Source organism: Cyphellophora europaea, assembly GCF_000365145.1.
Source record: "Cyphellophora europaea CBS 101466 unplaced genomic scaffold supercont1.8, whole genome shotgun sequence".
Classification (NCBI taxonomy): Eukaryota; Fungi; Ascomycota; class Eurotiomycetes; order Chaetothyriales; family Cyphellophoraceae; genus Cyphellophora; species Cyphellophora europaea.
Window position 1 is genome coordinate 683,476 of NW_008481814.1, and position 16,842 is coordinate 700,317.

The 16,842-nt window shown below is 54.0% G+C and overlaps 6 protein-coding genes across 6 annotated transcripts; 3 read left to right on the plus strand and 3 right to left on the minus strand.

The window, feature by feature from the left end:
• Positions 1-2,491: 2,491 nt before the first annotated feature.
• HMPREF1541_08054 (uncharacterized protein) lies at positions 2,492-5,592 on the plus strand (the record flags this gene model as incomplete). Its single annotated transcript, XM_008722374.1, has 5 exons — positions 2,492-2,767; positions 2,822-3,146; positions 3,196-3,405; positions 3,464-5,433; positions 5,482-5,592. The coding sequence occupies 5 exons, from the start codon at positions 2,492-2,494 to the stop codon at positions 5,590-5,592; spliced, it is 2,892 nt and encodes a 963-aa protein (XP_008720596.1).
• An 851-nt stretch (positions 5,593-6,443) lies between these two features.
• Positions 6,444-7,251, plus strand: HMPREF1541_08055 (uncharacterized protein; the record flags this gene model as incomplete). The annotated part of the gene is made up of 3 exons (XM_008722375.1): positions 6,444-6,675; positions 6,721-6,814; positions 6,867-7,251. The coding sequence occupies 3 exons, from the start codon at positions 6,444-6,446 to the stop codon at positions 7,249-7,251; spliced, it is 711 nt and encodes a 236-aa protein (XP_008720597.1).
• Positions 7,252-8,836: 1,585 nt separating this feature from the next.
• On the minus strand, positions 8,837-10,031 carry HMPREF1541_08056 (uncharacterized protein; the record flags this gene model as incomplete). The annotated part of the gene is made up of 3 exons (XM_008722376.1): positions 8,837-9,736; positions 9,787-9,929; positions 9,980-10,031. 3 exons carry the CDS (start codon positions 10,029-10,031, stop codon positions 8,837-8,839), a joined length of 1,095 nt encoding a protein of 364 aa, XP_008720598.1.
• A 655-nt stretch (positions 10,032-10,686) lies between these two features.
• HMPREF1541_08057 (uncharacterized protein) lies at positions 10,687-13,273 on the plus strand (the record flags this gene model as incomplete). Its single annotated transcript, XM_008722377.1, has 2 exons — positions 10,687-10,816; positions 10,872-13,273. 2 exons carry the CDS (start codon positions 10,687-10,689, stop codon positions 13,271-13,273), a joined length of 2,532 nt encoding a protein of 843 aa, XP_008720599.1.
• Positions 13,274-13,466: 193 nt separating this feature from the next.
• Positions 13,467-14,804, minus strand: HMPREF1541_08058 (uncharacterized protein; the record flags this gene model as incomplete). The annotated part of the gene is made up of 5 exons (XM_008722378.1): positions 13,467-13,815; positions 13,935-14,035; positions 14,319-14,431; positions 14,498-14,675; positions 14,751-14,804. 5 exons carry the CDS (start codon positions 14,802-14,804, stop codon positions 13,467-13,469), a joined length of 795 nt encoding a protein of 264 aa, XP_008720600.1.
• Positions 14,805-15,451: 647 nt separating this feature from the next.
• HMPREF1541_08059 (uncharacterized protein) lies at positions 15,452-16,430 on the minus strand (the record flags this gene model as incomplete). The annotated part of the gene is made up of 2 exons (XM_008722379.1): positions 15,452-16,077; positions 16,136-16,430. 2 exons carry the CDS (start codon positions 16,428-16,430, stop codon positions 15,452-15,454), a joined length of 921 nt encoding a protein of 306 aa, XP_008720601.1.
• Positions 16,431-16,842: the final 412 nt, after the last annotated feature.

The following is a 16,842-nucleotide window of genomic DNA, read 5'->3' on the forward strand; positions in this document are numbered from 1 at the left end:
TTACGGTATTTCTTGCAGCTCGTTTGCTTTCCGATATGGTCATATGTCTTCTGTGTCTCTTCCTAAAAGGCGGTTGCAATGGGTCTGTGTCTAGAAAAGATGGTGCTGAAGGCAATCGCGCGCTCTGAACCTGGGGAGGGTCGTCTGTTACAGTCTCCAAGATAGGTACGATGATAGGATGGGGTCGATGCTGACGAGACGGTTTCCGAACTGGCAGAGGCTGTTGATCTGTGGTATCCGTCTTGAATTGGGATTTCACGCTCAATCTAGATCGGAGCGGTGGACTCTGGAATAGAGACGAGGTACGCGGAGGTAGAATGGTAGCTGCCGGCGATTGATCATTATGTTCCTCCGCTTCGTCATCATATGCGTCCAGCAGGTCGAGATTGAAGGCGTCTACCGTACTGGAATGATGTTCCGAGGATCTGGCGCTGCTCCTCTGCGGAAGTGTCTGTGGTTCCACATTCTCCACCAATTTCGAACGGTCTACGTCCCACTCGAGGAGGTCTGCTATGAAATCGCTACTTCTGCTGCCGTGTAGCAGTAGAGGTCTAGGCGGTGACTCCGGCGGTAGCGTCGTGGTGTGCGATAGTCGCTGCGTAGGCATTAGTGTGGTGCAGTGACCTTTTCCAAGGCACACTTACTCTGCTCGACCTAGGACTTGAGTATATGGACGACATGCTTCATCACCATGGTCTCATTCCTGAGCAAGACACCTGTCACACGAAAGGGAGAGCATTCGCTCGCAGAGGGCCTGACGGGCAATTGACATTACGGAAACGAGACGGAAATGCAGGCTTTCGCCCAAAGAATGTTCGAAGACATAAGGAAACTTACCGTAAGCACCAAGCCGCACGACTGGAACAACAAACGAATGATTCAAGCCACGAGGAAGTTAATTCCAGTAAGTGGTGAGCCCTTTGGCAGGAAAGGGGGTGGAGGATTATTTGGCCATGCGCCTGGATGTGGTCAACCAACACGATTTCGGCAATTGCGGCTTGCGAGGCTTTTGCGCCAACAAAGCTATGAAAGGCTGTTGTTGGAAGTTCGACCTGTGCCTTGAGGACGCGGTGATCGACATGAGCTAAACAGAGTTGACTTTGAACGACCCGTTCGTGCTGTAGCTAAGATCAGCATACTCTGTGCATGCTCAGTGAGAGATTGATCCGGCAAAGGTGTAGAAGCAATGAGGACAGTAAGCAACAGCGTTTTACGAGACATTCTCGTCGCGGCTTGGAGTGGCTGGACTGATGGTCAAATTAGGATTCCCTCTGATAAGAAAAGGCCTGGAGCGCCCATGAACTCGGGCTCGGTGGGGAACACGGTTCCTGATCAATGTTGCTGGGCCCATTGCGGGGATCTCCCCCTTGAAGTCTTGACTGCTTGTGTACTCCGTACTGTGTCACGACGTGATACTTTGAAAGCCTATGAACGAGGCTCGGTTATAGTCGGTGGAGAGCTTGTCGTCTCGAGGTAATGGAAAAGTATGCTGTCGTACTTGTAGTGCAGTTACCTGATGGAAAACCCCGCGTAGCAAGCTCTAAGCGAGCCGCAGCATTGTGATGGAAGTGCTCGTGAGTGGATTACCTGATTGACAGGCACATGTCGGCATTCGATCAGTTTCTAGTCTCTGGAGAAGCTTGATGACGACGAAGGTGGTCTTTGGTCGTCATGATCGAAGAAAACAGTCTTCCGGCTGCTATGGATCTGATGCAAGCAGATGCGAGCTGCTGCAAGATGATGCAGCCAGCAAATCAGCAGCGGTGCCCCTGGGACCTGAGTGACTAGCTGGGCCTTAGCCAAGCCGCGGAGCAGGGCTCTGCCTCAGGCTTGCAGGGGCGGCTGCAGCTGCTTGGAAGCTGTTGCCCTAATATTCCAAGCAGCTTCTGTTAGCAGCGTCACAACAGCTATGCTGCGACTGGGTAGTCACAAACGCTCCGACTGGTAGGCAGTTGCAGAGTGTCGCAGTCGCACGGCACAAGGCCATCCGCATCTGCACGAAGCATGCTTTGGCTCGATAGGTAACTTGGCGGGTACTGCTTGGCCCCAAACCGCCTTCCGCCGGCCAGCCTGAGGCCCTAGGCTTGAGCCTTGGGGGCGGCTTGGAGCCGGGGCTTTTTTCTGTGTCTAGGTCCGAGCCCGTATGGAGAGTCCACAATTTTCTTTTTCATCAATTTGACCTCCCTGTCCTGATCCTCACGCCTAGAGTCAGAAGTTTCCTCAGCTTCCTTCTTTCAACCCACCATCCAATCCAAATACCATCATTCGCCTTGTTGCACGAATCACCGTCTGTCGTTGCCTTGCACGCTGGTTTGAGACCCCTTGATTGGGCAGCTCTCACTTGCTCGCTGCCTAGTCTACAACGTCTGAGGGAACCCCCATGCTGGGATCCACCCCCTCACGCACCGACCGCGAGCCTACGATACACAAAACGTCCACTGCTGGCATGGTCGACAACATGCTTGACGTCTGAACCTGTCTGCTACCCAACATGGACTCTCGTTCCAAGAAGTCGCGGTCGCTGGCAATTGACGACAAATCCCCACCTTCCTCCAAACGCCCCGTAACAGGTGATCGTCACAACTCGGCCCCAGCAATCAAACCACGCCGCGAGAGCCAGTCCAAACGGCTTTCTTCCGGCACCAAAGCATCCGACTCCAGCCAGCGCAGCTCTAAGACCATCCAGCGGGAGGATGCTGTTGCTCGACCGACGTCTGCTCGCGTGACGGAGCGGTCCAGGAATGGCAGTCAATCCAAGCTGCTTCAGGTATGACTAGGCTTGCCCCAAGCGTATCCTTCTCACCGCTGACATCTCACTCAGACCAAGGATCAGGAGGAGGTCGTCACTCTTGGTTTTGCTATCCTTGGCGCTCAAGGAGTGGGCAAGAGTTATTTTGCCCGCAATGCCATTGACTTGCGTACATTGCCTGACAGTCCGCTGAACGCCAGCAAAGTCTCCCTTGCTGGTAATCTATATCGTGTCCAGTTGTTCGAGCTCGGTTTCGAAGATGTCGATTTCAGCAGTGGCAGCAGGGTGATTTGGCCCAAGACGATCAAAGGCATTGCGGTACCATCCTTCCAAGGCGTGTTCTGCCTATACGACGTCACCGACTCCAGCAGCGTTGCCAATGTTCCTCCAGTTCTCTGTACGAGCTCCTGTCCAGTCCTACCAGAACTCTACTCATAATGTTTTAGCTGCTCTTTCGAAATCCGACACGCCCTGCATGCTTGTCGCCTGTAAGGCGGAGATTCCCGAAGAGCGTCGTGAAGTCCAGTCGCGCTTCCACGAACAAGTCAAACGATCTTTCTCCAGCGTAGTGGTTGCGGAAACAAACAAAGACGAACCGGGAACCCAGAAGCGATGTCTGTCTAATATGCTTCATCGTGTTTTCGCGATGGCTCGAGGTAGGTGCCCAAACGTGGGCTGTCTCGGCCTTAGCTCGGTATCGACTAACGTTACCAGCTGGCGCCAAACCTGAAACTCGCGATCGTTCTCACTCTGAGGCAACATATCTGGCAAAGCAATCTCCGTCCCGGGATTCTTCGCCGGCGAAGTCGAGAAGTCGGAGCCGCTCTCATTCTAGGCTTCGCGTATCCAAGTCCAAAGATTATCTAATCAATATGTCCGCTAGACCACCAATAATCGAGTCCGCCGACGAAGACAGTGATGAAGATTCTGGCGACGAGCTCGAACTCGCCACCTTTTCGAAAACAAAACTCAAGGTTGACACCAACAATGTACCCAGATCCCAGTCCCGGCCGACCGAACCCCACACGCCTGTGTCAGACGACGATTTGACATCGAGCCAATTAGTATCCCGGTCAGAATCATCAAAGACGACTGTGCCCGAGACTCCGGAGTCCTATTATGTCAAGTCCATGCTCAGACCAGTATCCACCGACACTGTTGACAATCGCGCATTCCAAACTTTTCTCAATATGGACGAAGAATCACTGGACGACTCGCCACATCCAGATGTCGAGGCTAGCAGCAAGGCGATGAAAGCGCTCGCGGTTGGAGCATACCCAACCGGTAATGAGACAGGCGTATCATTCCATGACTTGGTTGAGAGGCTTTTGACGTTACCAGCTTCGAAACAGGACTCCAAATTTGTTCCATCCTTTCTATGCTTGTATCGACTGTTCGCCACACCCAAGCAGCTCCTCGTGGCGATTATCGACCGGTTCGTGAAGACAGAGAAAAGCGATCTGGTGAGGTTCACCAAAGTAGCAGAAATGCTACGGTATTTGCAAGTACTCGGTCAGTGGACTGCTCAATACCCGGGTGACTTTGCACCTGCTCAAGTGCGAGACATTGCCACGGCATTCGTGCAATCCCTAGAGAAGTCGAGAGAATTCTCGCCAGCTGCGAGGGAAATCAACAACAATCTGGCTACACATGTGGCAGACGACGATCAAGATTGGGCATATGATGATGGGCCCAACTCAGCAAGCAGCAAAGGGAGTTTCTCCACCCACAAAAAGACGCCGACGTCTTCATCGACATCAATCCCATCGTCAATGAACGAAATCGGCATGAAGCACTCTGGACGTGGTGAAGCGCCAGACACCGATGATGATGACAAGCAAGGGTCTATCCTTTCGCCATCCGTATCACAGGTCCTCCGGACCGGCAATTCGAGCCAGACACTGTTGAACATTGCACAACTCGAGGAGGCTCGAGAAGAAGCGAAACGACTCAGACCTAATCCTTGTATCCGACTGACCAAGGTTCAGTGGCATCAGTTTATGGACATGCCGACCGACGAAATCGCCCGGGAAATTACGCGCATTGACTGGACCATGTATTCGTCGATTCGGCCACGAGACTATGTACGCCACGTCACGATCAGCGAGAAGAGGCGATCACGCCGCAACGACAACATCAGTGTCATGGTTCGGCAATTCAACCACCTTGCGCTGTTTGTGTCTGGAATGATACTCTTGCGAGATAAAGCCAAGCATCGTGCGCGAGCCATGGAGAAATTCATGAGTCTTGCGTGGAAAGTCCGGCAAATGAACAACTACAATTCGTTGGGTGCAATTGTTGCTGGAATCAATGGACACGAGATCGCTCGATTGGCAGCGACCCGACAGCTGGTACCTGAAGAGACACAGAAGCAGTTCCTAAGGCTGACTATCTTGATGGGAATTTCGCGGTCACACGCGGCATATCGAATGGCGTGGGACAACTCGTTCAACGAGCGAATCCCTTTCATCCCGTTGCTCCGACAAGACTTGACGATGGCATCATCGGCAAACCAAACCTTTATTGGAGCCAACGTCAATTGGAAGAAGTTCGAGATCATGGGCGAGGCGATTGTTGGTGTGCAACGAAGCTTGGAGCAACACTACACCTTTCCCCATCGAACGATCCGCAGCGAGGAGACTGTGAAACTGATATTAGAATCACGGATTCTTGAAGAATCTGAGGTGCGTCCTGAGAGATCCATTGTTTGATGCGTGACTAACTCTCTGCAGGATTCAGCAGATCCACGAGGCGAGCTGTATGACCGGAGTGTACAGATCGAACCACAGAATCAGGCTGGTCCTGATTCACGGCACAAAAAGTTTCAGTGGCTGGGGCGTTAGAAACGCATAGCCATATCCGCAACCACGACCACGAACCATAAAACAACTTGATAGATTCATGTCTCCACGGAACGCTTACGATATTATGATGCTATGCTTGCGACAGGACAAAACGGCGCTTTTCAGATCATCATGAGCATTTGTCAGACGGCTTTGGGCGGGAAACGATGTACAGAATTCGCTTGTCATTCAAGCAGATGCAGTTGTAGATAGACGATATGAGTGTTGTATACACACGGCTCGTCGGCTTGTATGATGTCTACAACGTGGTCTGGACCTGGCGACTCACATTCATAGCTCGTTGCTATGCCAAGAGTAATATCCATAAACGGCAAAGTGTAAACAACATCCCGTATCGATAATCTGGCGAGTCTGGATACCGCATCTTGCCAACTGCGCAGGCCATCTCTGCTTGTCCACACCAACTTCCTTTTTCTCTAGATTGGCCTTCAGTGCTACTCATTCTCACCTTCACTCTTGCCCTCGTAAATTGCAACGGCTAAACGCTCGTTTAGTATTCCTGCCGTTCTGCCCCGTTGGCCGGGAATTGCCATCTCCAGGTACGCCTCCTCTCAGCCGTCCCATTGCGAACGACACTCTGACCAACGGCTGGAATGCAGTGACCACGACACAAACAAACCTCGTCCCTGACTGTCATCAGGTGGTTAATCGGCCACACACCCTCGATGGCCTCCTTTCTCACCACAATGTTCGTACCCTACTCATCCCCGTCGGCGCAGCCGCTGCCGCCACATTGCACTCTCAAGCAGTCCGCATCTTGCATAACAATCAACACATATACCCTACTAGAGACACCTAGTTCCCCCGCACCATCAACCCCATCCCGAGTCATGGATATCCTCCGTGACAAATGGGGAGATCTTTCAAGTCCATGCTCTAATCGAATTTCTCCCTTTAGCAATGCCCGCACAAGGGGTCAATTCAAGCCGCAGCGCAGTACCAAGGGTAATTCCAGCTTCCAACTCAGACAATTCGCCGAAGCGACGCTGGGAAGCGGTAGTCTGCGCAAGGCTGTGAAACTGCCCGAAGGTGAAGACCTGAACGAATGGCTGGCTGTCAATGGTACACATCTACCCACGAATATACGACCAAGGCTAACCTAGACAGTCGTTGACTTCTACAACCAAATCAATCTCCTCTATGGTTCTATCACCGAGTTCTGCTCGCCCCAAACCTGCCCCGAGATGAAGGCCACCGACGAGTACCACAAACCCTTCTACAGCCTGTAGCATTCTACTAACATGACATCCCAGATTCGAATATCTCTGGCAAGATGCCGCCACCGGCTTTCCCAAACCCACTAAAATGCCGGCGCCCGAATACATTGAACACCTCATGACCTGGGTGCAGTCCAACATCGACAATGAGACCACCTTCCCTTCACGCATCGGTGTACCCTTCCCCAAGCACTTCCCGCAGACTGTCCGCAACATCTTCAAGCGTCTGTACCGCGTGTACGCACATATCTACTGCCACCACTATCCGGTAATTGTGCATTTGGGCCTCGAGCCGCATCTGAATACCAGCTTCAAGCACTACGTGTTGTTTGTGGATGAGCATGGCTTGGAGAAAGGCGGAGGGAAGGACTATTGGGGTCCGCTTGGGGATCTAGTGGAGAGCATGTTGAAGAGTGACTGAGACACCTGGCCTATTCTTCGACAGACTGCAGCATCCGATGTGGACACAGTGGGTGGCACAATGTATGATTGATGGAAGCTGGCGCATGCTGCCACGGCACAACAGATATCGAACGCTGACGAGACTGTCCAATGCCTCGGGGTGCCGCAATGTTTGAGTACAGTGGAAGGGAATGGCAGTCGGACCAGCACACGGAATGGGCACGGGCTCGACGACAAGGGAACAATATTGGCATCGCAATCGCAATCGCAATCGCAAGGCGTTGGGGGGGGCTAAATACGGTGGGCGGGCCAAGGTGGCGGCGTTAGCATCCCGCTCCGCCCGATAATGAGAGACGAACGAGATACTTATGCATTCCCAATTCCAAAGGGGTTTCTGGTGATGATAATGATGAAATCCTCCGTTTTGGCTCTGCAAAGTGTGTTCATGTATATGTGTTTTGATGGGCAGGTAGGAGTATTGGATTCCCGACGGTAAAGCGCCCCGGCTCACTAGTTGCTATCCCACTCGAAGCCCGCCCCCCCCCCCCCCCCACAGAGACCCATGCATCCCCTGTCAACGCTGCAAGAGAGGCGCTATGTGATGCAGGCATGCACACATCGTCTCACGTTGTATACACCGGCGATCATAAGCTTAGCCCCGGAACTCGGTCCAGTGTAGTAGTAAGTAGTATTGCATGAACCCGTGGCGCGCTGCCGCGATTGCTGCTGGTCTACGGCTACTGGTTGGACAGCCGAACACTTTGCCAGCCCCAGGTAGACACCTACCCTACCCTACCCACTCGCACGTGGAGGGAATGGGGCGTTTCCTGCCACGCCTAACGCCATGCACTAACCGAGAAGTAACGAGGCGAGATCGGGCGCGGGGTGGATGGGAAGGGCCGTTGCGTGCGCGTCCGGGGCCCGGTGGTCACACCACGGTGTGATGCTGGGGAAAGCAGCGAATCTCGGTGGGATGGGGCGTGTGGTGCAGTGAACTGTTGAGGGTGATTGGGGTGATGTGATTAGCTGCGGGCCGTGGTGCAGGTGGTCACACGCGATGTAATGCCATGCTATGCGAGGCGGTGCGGTGCGATGCGATGCGGACAGCTGAATCTGCTAGGTAGGTACAGCGGAGATGGCATGGCGGAGAGCAGGAAGTGGTAGAAGGGGTGCAGCTGAATGGCTGTGGGAGGAATATCAGTCGCCCTTGTTCGTTGATTTGTTATCTCTTCTTGGAGAATTCCTTCCCAGTCAAGAACCTCAGCAGGCTTGCGGCAGCGCAGCTCGGCCGAGAAGTTGATGGCGTGGGACCACGGTGTGGCTCTTCCCTCTTCCATAGCAGCATGCCTCATGCTGTACCCGTCTCGTGCTTGATAGCCGTCTTGGAAACTCCTGACACGATTGTGACTGGATGTCTTCTCCCGCCTTTCTCTATCTGATTCCGCTTCTTGAAGTAACCAGTCGCATATGTGAGGCTCTTCGCTCCCAAATAACTCAAGCCGCGACCTTGTAGGGTGGCTGGGATGTCGGGCTCTTCAACTGCCCCCCTAGTCGAAGCACTTCGCGGATCGTCCTACCCTGGCTCAGGAAACTTCCGCATCCGTTCAGCGATAGCCACGATAGCCGCCTCTTGGTTCACCCCGGCCATGTCCAGAACTAGCAGCGGCCCTGGCGTAACCGCCTCGAACGCTATTTCCATAAGCTCTTCCTCTGCCACTACCGTAGCTGGACCGCCCTTCGTACCGTGGCCTGTCGTCGTAGTCTCTGTCATACGCACGGTCATTGTAGCGTCGATCTCGATCGTCATCGCGTCTCGGGTCATTACGGTGGTCATCGCGCTCATCACGCCGTGACTCGCGATCGCGGCGGTCTCTTGACGCTGCTGCAGCCTCGCGCTCATCATCGTACGGATGGGGCTCATTGCTCGGCTGCGCGGTCTCTTCCACCGCCATCATATCTGTATCCTCCACAAAGGCGGGCTCCTCAACCGGGGCTGAGACAGGTGGCATGGGCGGAGCAGTAGACGTAGCTGCAGGCTTTTGTCCCGGCTGCTTCTGGTTCTGCTGCTTCTGGTAGCTCAATTTCAGATACCGATTGTCAGCGAGCTGATTGTTGTAGGTGCTTATTATGCGATCTGCAATGGCACGCTCCGAAAACACTAGCTCAGCAGAGACGGTGGGATGGGTCGAGGTGAGACGGCAGTCGAGGAAGCCGTTCTGCCCGTCACTATCGAGGGCGTCACGAGACAGGGTAGCTTCAATATCGGCTGCTGTAGTTCCGGGGGCAAAGTTGGACGCAATGATGGTCCAGGGGCCGGCTTTGCCCTTTATTGTCAAGCCACCAGCTGGGCGGGGACCCGTTGGAGTACCGAGAGGTGTAGACGCGTTGAGAGCATGGGAGAGGCGATTTGCGCGGTCGCGCTGTGATTGCGATGAGGTGTTGCGAGACGGAGAGGGACGAAAAGGGTTGCGCTGGGAGGAAGTCGAGGTCGAGGATGAAGAGCGCTGGATTTGTGAGTCGAAGGAACCTGGTATTAAAAGGAAGGTCGAAGTACCTGTACCTTGCCGACACCAACACGACTGGCGAGACTCGGGCTGTTGGAAGCGGATCTATCATTCTTGTTGGAACCTCTCTTATTTCCTCGATTGCGGCCGAAGATTTCTTGGGCGAGCTGCTCATTCTTTCTGCGCGCGCGATCTAAGGTTCGTGGTTAGCAAGGTTGAGCTCGGGTCCGCGTCTTGACGTACCGGCTTGGATGATCTCGTCGAAGCTCAGAGGCTTCTTCTGGTCGGTAGCCATACTTTCGAGTCGATGAATCAAGCTAAATGTAGTTGCCAAACGCAGTTGTGGTGAGCGATATGGATTGGAAGGGGACAAAGTGCTGGCGGTATAAAATAAATTCGTCGCCGCAACGCGAAGCCCCAACCCCCTCGCCCCGGCTTCACGAATCCCGCAGCCGGATGTCTTGGCACGAACCGCAGAAAGGTCAATGCTTGGTGCTCTTGCTCCTCCTTGGTCTAACGTTGGCCCTGCAGTCTACAAGTCAGCTGTTCGATGCCGTTGACAGTACCTGATGACGATTCCTCGCATGCGAGAGCAGGGTGACAGCCACCGCCAGCTCTCACGCTTAAACAATGTTGAAAAAGGTAAGAGCTGCCTCGTGGGGCAGTCACAAGCTACTGCCCTCGAGTGGTAGGCACGATGAGGGAGAGACCGCTCTGTCATGCTGTTTGGCTGTCTTCATGGCCCTCGACCATCACCTTGCATGATCCTGTGTGCTTCCCATCCTGCATTCGAATTTCGTACTACCTCTTGGTCTAGCTTGCTGGGCTGGATGCCTGGTCGCATCTAGTCATATCGTCTCAACTGTATACTAGCATTCACCCTGTCTTCACGTTATGTGGTCGTTCAGCCTCCGCCGCAAGTCAGCCCCAGCAGCTGTCGACCCTGAGTCATGGACGCCATCAGAGCCTGCATCACCATTCCCTTCCAAGTCACCTCGTGGACGGTCAAAGTCGTTGTCCTCCAAGGGAAGCTTGTCGAGCTTGTTCTCTGCCTCCAAGCGAGACCGATCCGCAAAGTCAGTACCATGCTCCAAATACGACTAAGTTGCTGACCCACTCAGATCCATGGACCCAGCTGAGCACATCGATGCCGTTGAAGGATGTAATTATCCCGTCTACGATGCTGACGACCGACACCACAATCCGTCGCCCACCCGTTCCAGCAAGGCTTCCTCACGTCCAGGCACTCCCTCGGAGAAGTCCCAACTTCAGAAGTATACCTCCAAATCATCATTAAATACACCCAAGAATTTCCTTGATTCAATGGCCGCACGAATGAAGGCGGTTTCTGAACTATTTCACAAGGACACAACAGCTTCTCAGACCAGCGAGGAATCTCATCGTACCAAGTCTAGCTCGACTCGATCGCTGTCGCCAAAAAAATCGGTTAGATTCAAGTCAGCAACCTTTTCCCGCGAGTCAACAGCTACTAGCTCACCGATCAATGTTCCCACCAAGACAACTCCTTCTCTACCTGCTTTGAGGCTGTCAACGGAAGGCTTCCCCCAAAACCTCACCATGGATTCTTTGCGAGATCCTATACCAACAGGAAGACCCCAGGACACACCAATCCTCAAGTCTCAGGCTGCCAACGACTACTTCTTTCCGTTCCCAACAGAAATTGACAGTCAGCTAGACACGCTGAAAGGTCGCCGCGAATCATCGAAGCCATTGCCTTTGATCGACCTTGAGAAGCGAGCGTCAGAGCAAGACAATCCATTCGCCGACCCGGACGACGTCTCCGGATCCCCTTCCAGAATCGTCAGCAGCCAAGCTGTTGGACCATTGGACTCTGATCGTGGTAGCTGCAGATCCAATACTTCGTCAACTCCACCGGTCAGAATGTCGACCGAAGAAGAATGGTCGAGGTTGTCTCCTTCCAAACCGCCAGACGATGCTGGACAACATGTGCGGATTGAAAGCGAGTCCAATATCACAAACCCATTTCTGGAGTCGACCGACACGTTCGAGATCCCACAGGTCCCACCTGGTACGCCCGAAGACACCCAATCAACCGAAAACAATGAAGTCTTGGATAATGAAGATAGAGCCAAGACGGCAAATCCGCCTTCAGCTTGGAGCTTGGAGAGCAGAGTCGTCGATGATGCTGGGGTCAAGCGAAATACTACGAAGCCTGACACCGACTCCGATGATTCCGATGACACAATCGCTCTCCTTCGCCGCCGACCAGTCCCAACGCACGAGGATATCCGTCGCCAGTTCCGGTCGCGAAGACTCCAGGAACAAGCTCAATCAGCCACTGGCCTTGAATCTCAGATTTCGCAAGCAATGCAAGAGAATGTTACACCAAGCATGCAGACCGATCCTACTGAGTACTTTGCTGAAGGCAAACGATCGCAACCCTCAGCAAGCGTGTCACCGGAAGTCGGCTTCGTCCCTGATAATGCTGTGTCTCCTCTCAACCTGAGATCCAACATCTCGTCAGTCTCACCTGGAAGATCTCGACGACCTTTCCGCTTCTCGAACCGAACTCCAGACAGTTCTCCTTCGGTAGGCATTGGCACGACACAGTTCGGATGGGAGGGGCACAAACTCGCTGCTCCAGTATACGGACCTAAAAGGTTGTTCGAAGGCAAGACACCATCGCCTACATCAGTCCTGCTACCACCCTCCGTGGCTTCAAAGACCAGCAACCTTGCGAAATGGTACGATCAGTATGCTTGGACTCCTTTTGACGAAGCGGCATTCTCCAAAGCCTTCCTCGATGCCACACAAGATCTTGATCTCCGCGACATCCTCACACAGCACGGAGGGTTTGCCCAGGTGTGGAGAATCTTGGACCTCCCTAGGGGCACATCGCCAGCAGATGATACCAGAGGTCTCAAAGATGTCGACGTTCAGGAGCTGGTGATGACATGCAGAATGATAGCACAGCCGGAATCGCCGAAACCGGTAGAAGAGAGATCGGATTATCTCGGTCCCACAGCAGACAAGAATTCGCATGCTTTTGCTTCAGCGACGAAGGATGCACGCAAATACTCCGGAGAGGTGTCGACGATCGCTGACAGCACCCAAGCAGTCGAGTCGGCTTCATCTTCGAGACTGCGATTGGCCCCGTCCGGACAGCAAGTCACCACAAGTGATGTTGTCACAAGCAGCGAGAGCGGACACACAGCCACGTCATGCAGTCTCTGCAGGTCACAGCACAGTTGCTGCCGCTGCACCGAGAGCAGCTGGACTAGCACTGAATACCACGACTCCAAAAGCCAAGCCAATAGCCTCAGCGAAGACGAATCTGACGTTGAAGTCATACATGCTGCTTCCAAGTTAGGCTCATCTTATCCGAATGAGTCTACATCGGGCCCAGACGGATATCCTGGTGTGGAGACGACACCAAAGCAAGATGACTATGTGCGGAAGAACTTCTATTGGCCAATTCGCGAGCGGTCCGTAGCAACCACAGAAAGCTCTGGTGATTTGAGCGACGACGAGAGGTACACGCAAGGAATTATCTAAGCGTTATGCTGCTCCTACAGAACCGGTTCTGTTGAGATATGGTTGAGGAGTGTATTTGTTACTGATTGTTGGAGCTGCGCTAGCTCGCATATCCTTTGTGCGAACGTGTCACACCGCTAGAGGTACAGCTGTATAGTGTAGCATAGACAAGGTGTTGCATGCATATGTACGTACAGTACCGTCCCAGACTCTCCTACGTCTTCACCTCCCCATTCGTCTCTCCCTCCTTCGTCTGCCCGTTCTCGCCCTGCGTGTCCCCTTCCAATTTCTCCCTCAACGCCCTATTCCCCTTGACACTCCCCTCCAACCCAGCCAGCTGCTCGACGCTGGTATTGGGTACCCTCATCTCAAACGTCTCCTTCACGACCGCATAATCATAATAGCCACAGCGGGCGATGGGCTGCGTGAGCGCCGGGTCTAGTTTGCCGTCGGCGTTGAGGTAGCGATCGTTGATGTGTACGCCGATGACGCGGCCGATGACGATGTCCACCGTGCCCCAGGGGGGGTTGGCGGGGAGGCGGAGCGTCGTGTGGAGTTGACACCTGTGTTTTGTCATTTTAGAAAGGGGACGGGGAAGGGGGGGTTTGGTGAGTGAGTTGTGAGTTGTGAGAAGGGCCACTCCTGGGCAGGTCAGGCGGGGTGAGAAGGGGAATGGACATACTCGAACTTGACGGGCGAGTCCTTGACTAGTGGGATCTTGACGGGGAGGCAGCGCGACCACTCCTTCTCCAGACCGGCGCGGTCGAATTCGTCGACGCCGTACTGTGTCGTTTCCTCAGTCAGCTCGGTTTTGAAATTGGGGGTTTCTATTCGGGAGAGGAAGCGAGGTAGAGGGCAGGGAGGCTAATTTAAGGAAGAAAGAGGGTGAGGGAGCGCCGGGGGGGGGGAACCGACGAGCATTCAGCTTCGAGTATGGACCCCTCATCGGTTGCTCAGGGACAGGTAGAGCGAGAGCGAGTCGGTTTGGGAGGGGACAGTACAGAACAATACAGAGCAGGTCCTCTAGGTGGGACGATGTAAAAGGCAAAGCCAGGGGCTAACATACCGGGACGCTCTCAGCGCTCGCATTCACCGCCTCTCGTAGCGGATACGTCGCCAGCTGCCAGCAAAAGTAGCCCGTCGACTCGGCGTTGTGCACGGTGTCTTTGCGATTGAAGCCTGGGGAACGTTGTGTCGTTGGCTGTTGTTGTTGTTGTTGTTGATGCGAGGAAGCAGAGTCGGTACCATCGGTTGGGGTGGCGGTGGCGGCGATGGTTTGGTTGGCAGAGAACATGACATATGGTGGGTCGAAGGTGAGGTTGTTGAATTGACTGTAGGGAGCGAGGTTGTAGATTGGCGGTTGGCTGGCGTGGGGAGGTGAGACGGTGCTGATCCAGCCTATGGGACGGGGGATTACGCAGGCCTGTTGGTGGAGGAGTAGTGTTAGGATGGATGAGGTGGAGGGGTTTGGGAAGGGAAGCTGGAGGGATGTAGGTACCTTGAAAGGGTCGTAGGGAAGACCGTGGTCTGTTTTGCCGGGTTCGTAGAACATCCTTCTGGTGATAGTGATGGTGGTGGCAGTCGTGGAAGTTTATCAACGCTCAAGTCCACGAGAGGGATCTGGTGAGTGGTGTTCGAGAAGGGGTAGTGTATCCGTGAACCAGAGGCCTGTATGATAGGAGTTGCTATGTCGAAGACTCAGCAAGGTCGGGGTTGTAGCAGGACATTCTCAATATAATGGCATACAACGATGTGGGTTCATATACTTCAGGGAGGCAGTGAATTCGGCAGTAAGCCTACCTCTACTGGTCGCCAGAATGGGGCCATAGTTGGAGACGGACGGGCATCGGCAGCGCACCACCGGATACGGGGTGCCGGACACCGGGGTACGGGGTAAGATCTTGGAGATCGAGACTAATGGGATCAACGTCGCTCCAGCCTCGGCATGTAGCGACAGCGACTTCCGTTGTACCTTGTTGATGATGGCGGAAGTCAGACAGCACGGAAAATAAAGTCAGACACGTGGAATTCTGATCTATAAGCGGCGTTCGAGGGCCGCCTCAAACGCGGTACCAATCCAGCTATGTACGTATATACAAGATCCGCGGCGGGTCAAACTCCAGGCGCCTTGCTCAATGTCTTCTGCCCTTGTTCCACTGTTCCTATCTATTTCTCACGAGATGGCTATGAAGCATGTTCTTAACGGACCTGGCCCATACTCTTTCCAATCTCGCTTTCCCAATTCGCCGCTCTCTCGAAGCCGTTTTGCTGGGTCTGGAAATCCATGAGCGCCTGCATGACCTCGTCGCGGCTCGTGGTCACAAAGGGTCCGTACTGCACCACCGGCTGGTCTAGCGGTTGACCTGCCACGAGGATGAAGCGCCCGTCTTCGCTGGCACCATCCTCGACGCTCGCGGTGACGCCATCACCCGACTGGGCGAAGACCACATTGTGATACGGCTGCACGGACTCTGTCTTGTCGGTTCCGTTGGCGAAGTTGGTGAGGCCGGAGAGTGTGTATGCAAAGGCATTCCAGCCCTTGGGCAGCTCCTGCGTGATGCTGCCGCCGGGTTGCACGGTGACGTCGAGCAGCCAGACGGGGGTGTAAGCGAGGTCCTGCACGCTGTCGACGCCGAGACTGCGGCCCGAGATCACCTTAATGTTGACCTTGCCGTCAGAACTGGTGGCGAGTGGGATCTCGGATGCGCGAAGATCGCGGTAGCGTGGTTCACAGGATTTCAGCTCTTTGGGGAGGTCAACCCAGAGCTGCATGCCAATGTTGGTGGGTGAGGTGCGTCCGGGCATCTCGGCGTGCATGATACCGCCTGTTTCAGGTTTTGTCAGTATGAGTTCGACTTGTATGAGGTGAAATGGTTGACTTACGTCCTGCGGTCATAAATTGCAAGTCTCCAGCATTAATTGTACCCTTATTCCCCGCAAAGTCCTCATGGTCAACGCTACCCTCAAGCAGGTAGGTGATAGTCTCCTGACCCCTGTGCGGATGATCGGGAAAACCCGCGCCAAAGGGCACGTTGAAGTGGTCCAGCATCAAGAAGGGAGTAAAGTTCTTGAGCTGGGGCGTGCCCACGCTCCGCCGTACACGGGCGCCGGCGCCTTCTGACTGCTCGCGAGCCAGAAAGGTCTTTTGAATGGCGCGTGGTGTCGTTGTGGTCGTCATGTTGCGGCTAAATTTACTGGTCGGGTTTGAAGAAGTGCGTGTGAGTTGTGGTAGTTGTTGGTGGGTGCTGCGCAGAAAGGCTCGTGAAGCCAGGGTGCTGATTACTATGGTGACGTTGCAGTGGTGGTAGAGTGTGACGAGTGCTGCGATGAGTGCAATGGCAATTGAGACCAGCAGTCGCATTGGCTAGTGGGAGGGTTGTTTTATAGAAAGAGTAGAAGACCTTCGCTAGCGTCAAGATGCCGGATGAGGGAAGGAGCTGGAATATTCACGCGTCCCGAAAGATCCAGTTGGAAAGACCAGAGAAGAAGAAGAATGACTGATGCCTTATGGGATCTCCGTACGAGCGAGTCAGCGAGCTTACCTCAGGTATTAATGAGATGGGAGGAATCAATGCGTGGTGGGGTTTGAA